Source organism: Miniopterus schreibersii (genome assembly GCF_964146895.1).
Source record: "Miniopterus schreibersii genome assembly, chromosome: 20".
Lineage (NCBI taxonomy): Eukaryota > Metazoa > Chordata > Mammalia > Chiroptera > Miniopteridae > Miniopterus > Miniopterus schreibersii.
Genome location: NC_138122.1, coordinates 11,150,395 through 11,155,230, shown reverse-complemented (window position 1 = coordinate 11,155,230; position 4,836 = coordinate 11,150,395). Strand labels below are relative to the sequence as shown.

At 43.1% G+C, this 4,836-nt stretch overlaps 1 protein-coding gene across 1 annotated transcript; it reads right to left on the bottom strand.

The window, feature by feature from the left end:
- Positions 1 to 3,258: 3,258 nt before the first annotated feature.
- LOC308549754 (prostate and testis expressed protein 13-like) lies at positions 3,259 to 4,619 on the bottom strand (the record flags this gene model as incomplete). The annotated part of the gene is made up of 3 exons (XM_081122761.1): positions 3,259 to 3,452; positions 3,914 to 4,054; positions 4,556 to 4,619. The coding sequence occupies 3 exons, from the start codon at positions 4,617 to 4,619 to the stop codon at positions 3,259 to 3,261; spliced, it is 399 nt and encodes a 132-aa protein (XP_080978887.1).
- Between the last annotated feature and the right edge of the window lie 217 nt (positions 4,620 to 4,836).

The following is a 4,836-nucleotide window of genomic DNA, read 5'->3' as shown; positions in this document are numbered from 1 at the left end:
TTCCATTGCTTTTCAGAGAGCGTGGAAGGTGGGGGAAGAGAGAGAGAGGAAGAGAGAGGAAGAGAAACATCGACGTGAGACACATAGATTGGTTGCCTCCCACCTGCACCCCAACTGGGGCTGGGGATGGAGCCTGCAACCGAGGTACATGCCCTTGGTTGGCATCGAACCCGGGACCCTTCGGTCCTCTGGCTGACACTCTAACCACTGAGCCAAACCAGCTAGGGCCATATGCATAACTTTAAACAAACCGCCAAACAGTTTGCCAAAGAGGTGGCATGTATCAGTGCTCTACAAGAGTTCCATTTACTCCATGACTTTCCATCACCAGTTATTTGTCATTTAAATTTTATCCCTTCTAGCCCGGCTGGCATGGCTCAGGGGTTGAGTATCGACCTAGGATCCAGGAGATCGTGGTTCGATTCCACGTATAAGTGAAATCATCTGGTATTTTTCTTTCTCTGACTGGCTTATTTCACTTATCATAATACTTTCCAGGCCCATCCATGCTGTCAGAAAAGGTAAGATTTCCTTCTTTTTAACGGCTGAGTAGTATTCCATTGTGTAACTACCACAGTTGTGTGGTTTTTTTTTTGAATCCTCACCTGAGGATATGTTTATTGATTTTAGAGAGAGGGTAAGGGAGAGAGAGAGAAAAACATAAATTGGTTGCCTCCCATACACACCCCCACGGGAGATTGAACCCACAAGCCAGGAATGTGCCCTGACCAAGAATCAAACCTGCAACCTTTCGGAGCACAGGGGGACTCTCCAACCAACTGAGCCACGCTGGCCAGGACTATACCACAGCTTTTTTTACCCACTCATCTACTGAGGGCACTTGGGCTGCTTCCAAATCTTCGCTATTATAAATAAGGCTGCAATGAACATAGGAGTGCATCTATTTTTTCGAATTAGTGTTTCAGGTTTCTTTGGATATATTCCCAGAAGTGGAATTGTGGGGTCATAAGGCAGCTCCATGTTTAATTTTTTGAGGAAACTCCATACTGTTTTCCACAGTGGCTGCACTAATCTTCATTCTCAACAGTGCACGAGGGTTCCCCTTTCTCCACACCCTCACCAACACTTGTTGTTTTTTGATTTGTTGATGGCAGCCATTCTGGTAGGTGTGAGGTGATGCCTCATTGTGGTTTTAATTTGCATTTCTCTGATGATTAGTGACATTGAGCATTTTTTCATATGTTTATTGGCCATCCGTATGTCCACTTTGGAGAAGTGTCATTTTTCCCAACACCATTTATTGAATAGATTGTCTTTACCCCATTGTATGTTCTTGCCTCCTCTGTCAAATAGTAATTGACCGTAAAGGTGTGTGTTTATTTCTGGGCTCTCTATTCTGTTCCATTGATCTAGATTTCTGTTTTCATGCCAGCACCATGCTGTTTTGATTACTGTGGCCTTGTAGTATAGTTTGCTATCAGGTAGCATGATTCCTCCAACTTTGTTTTTCTTTCTCAAGATTCCTGTGCCTACCCGGGGTCTTTTGTGGTTCTAAATAAATTTTTGGAATATTTGTTCTAGTTCTGTGAAATATGCCATTGGTATCTTGATAGGAATTGTGTTGAATCTATAGACTGCTTTGGGTAGTATGGACATTTTACCCAAATGTTACTTCTAATATTATATTAATTAGCCATAGAGATACTGAACATCCTTGTCTTATTCCTTATTTTATCATGAAACTAATGTTTCCCCATTAAATAAATACTGGCTTTTTGGACTAAACTGTGCATCATTTTATTATGTAAAATACATATTTATCAATTTCACTTTTTATATATATATGAATGGGTGCTGAATTTTGTCAAATGACTTCTTGTTTTCTATGGGGATGATCATCTGATTTTTCTACTTTATGTAATTGATATTTTTAACATTGAATGAACCTTTCATCCCTAGAATAAGACTCACTTGGCCATGATGTGTAGTATATGGTATCAGCTGGCCCCAATTCTTCACCCTTCCTTTTGTCTACACCTTTTTCAATGTCCTGCCATTATTAGTGGCGTGAGTTTCCCCGTCTCCTAACTCTAGGCTTGGTCATATAACTTGCTTTGTTCATTGTGGTGTTAGCAAACTTAATGTAGGCAGAGGTGGGAAATGAGCTTAGGTCTTGCTCTCTTCTGCTTCTGCCATTGTTCTGTAAGATACATCTACGCTAGGCCATTGGTCTCAGGAGAAGATAAGCTTACAGAGCAGAGCTGAGTCACTCTACTCAAGGCTAGCCTAAACCAACCAATCTCCAGCTACCCACTAGATGTATGAGCGAGTCTGGTCTGGCTGAGTTTAGCAGAGCTGCCCAGCTGAGCACCTCTAGAATATCTAAATTCTTCAGACACAGAAAAATAATTGGTTATTATTTTAAGCCACTGAGTTCTACAATGATTTTTTTACTCAACAAAAATTAACGATCCGTTATATATTATCCTTTTATCTGCTATTGAAATCTGTTTGCTGATATTTTGTTAAAGATTTTTAAATTGACGTTTATAAGTGATAGAGTATGCTTCACAAGCCAGGAGACAGAGTAGTTGGCCAATCCTCAGCCAAGTGCCCATCCTGATATACATGGCTTTGGCCATGAGTGCAAGAGAAGATGATCGGAGACGTGGTGATCAGGTGTATGTGGACAAGAGTAGGTGTGATTGGGATAGTTTCTCAAAATAGTGGCAGACACTAAGCCTCTCATGTTTGCTACATTCACTATTGCTTTCACAGAAGATAGAGTTTTCTAATTTCACATTGACTTTCTCAAGCCCCTGCTTCATCCAAACCCTTCCCAGTCCCCACCAAATACCTCTTTTACTGTCCTCCCAAATATTTCTAAAATCCCTTGTGATTACTTGTCCCAATTTCTATCCAGTCTGCTTTCTCCTGATCTTCTCTCAGAAGCTTTACCAAAATATACTTTGTTCCCTTTGCCAGAAATTTTAGAACTCTGATGTCAGGTATAACATCAAAACTTCAGGGCAAGTAAAGATTGCCAGGGAGTATCAGGTGGTAAAGACAGTGGGATCCAACTAGAAAGTAGAGGTGGGGTTTTTGTGGCCTATGGTTTTATACTTTCCTGTTAACGGAAGCACTGACACGGGAAAGATGGTGCCTCCACGGGTAGATCGGTCTGTTGACTTAGAGAAAAGAGTGGGGTCTGGATTTTGAGAAAATGCAAGATAATGTTGCCATCAGATAGGGGAAGGGCAAAGTTTCCTGAGAGACGTGGTTGAAAATGTAATAATTTTATTCTTCACCAACAATTCTGTGTTGGTCATGTGACACATATGGCTTTGTAGTATCAACTAAGTCGTTAGGGTCATTACACCTGTCATCATGACTGCAGCAAAATGTTTCTCTCAAGAGGTCATGGAATAGTTGGAGCATTCCCTCTTCACAAGTTTCACAATTTAGCTCCGTATAACGGTACAGGTACATCCCTAAGGAGAGGAAAAGCAGAGGTGAGGGCCTTGCTTTCTCTTGCCATCTTCTCGGCAATGATTTCTCTCCAGAACCTTGTCAGTTTTCTGCAGTCTGAAACGAACCCAAGGCTGTGTCTACATCTCATCTATGTCTCTTTCGATAGCGTTGGCAAAAGACATCTTCAGATAGCATTAGTAAAGATGGTGGGATCCAACTAAAAAGTAGAGGTGGGGTTTTTGTGGCCTATGGTTTTATACTTTCCTGTTAATGGAAGCACTGACACCGGAAAGATAGTGCCTCCATGGGTAGATCGATCTGTTGGCTTAGAGAAAAGAGTGGGGTCTCCACCCCACATCTGTGTATGGAGAATCCACTTTCCCCGTCTTCTCCTAGGGTCCCAGTCTCCATCCACACCTTCACTCAAGGAATTGTGGGCACCATCGGTAATAGTTGGTGTCTCTCTCTAACCCTCACTTACCTGACAAGCGCTCAGCATAGTAAAAGTGATCTGTGCGACAACTCCTGTTATAGAACGCCAGATTAAACTTCCAGCAGCTTTCCATGCCAGTGACGCATTCGAATCCATTATAGACATCACACTTATGGCAAAATCGAATCCCTAAAGAAAAGTAGCAAAGCTTTCAAACAGAGCTCCAGGGAAAGTGATTCTGCTTTAGAATCTCCCCCACCTGTAAACATTTATATTGAGGTGGTGCAAACCTCACAAAAATAAGTTGACACCCTTCCCAGCATCTGCCAGGGGTCCTTACTCCCTTGAGTGGGGAACAGTTATGACCCTTCACAGAGTCAAGACACCCCCCTACCCAAGGCTGGGGAGCAGAAAGAAGGCACTGGAGCAGTGGGCGATGAGAGCAGAGTGAAGTCAGGGAGGGCAGAGAGACAAAGTGTAAAGGGTTCAAGGGTTCCCCTCCCGCAGTAGCATTATTTATCCTAGGATGGCAAACCATACATCTCGTGGTCAGGACTCTGTCTCCTGTGAAGAAAAAAAGAAAATTCTCCATGAACCATTTTACAGCAGCCCCAAGAGTCAAGTTCAGAAACCCTTCTCTTCCCCCCATCCGTCTCCCCCCACCCCTAGGCCTCCCTCTCCAGGCCTAACCTTCATCCATGAAGAGCACTATGCATATGCCCAGCAGAAGCAACTGGGTCATCCTGGAGCCCATTCTTGAGAAGGTCCCAGTGGGAGGCTGTAGCTTTATTTATGCCCATCACCTGCCCTAAGGCATCCCACTAGAATCGCAGAATCATAAATTTCAGATCAAACCACCTGAGTCCTCTCTGATGTTCCCAGGAGAGGGTACGCACTGTCTGTGTTTGTGTCCCTCCACTTTCCTGGAAGCCTGGCCACCCAGACACCACATTTCGTTTTCTTAGATCTAT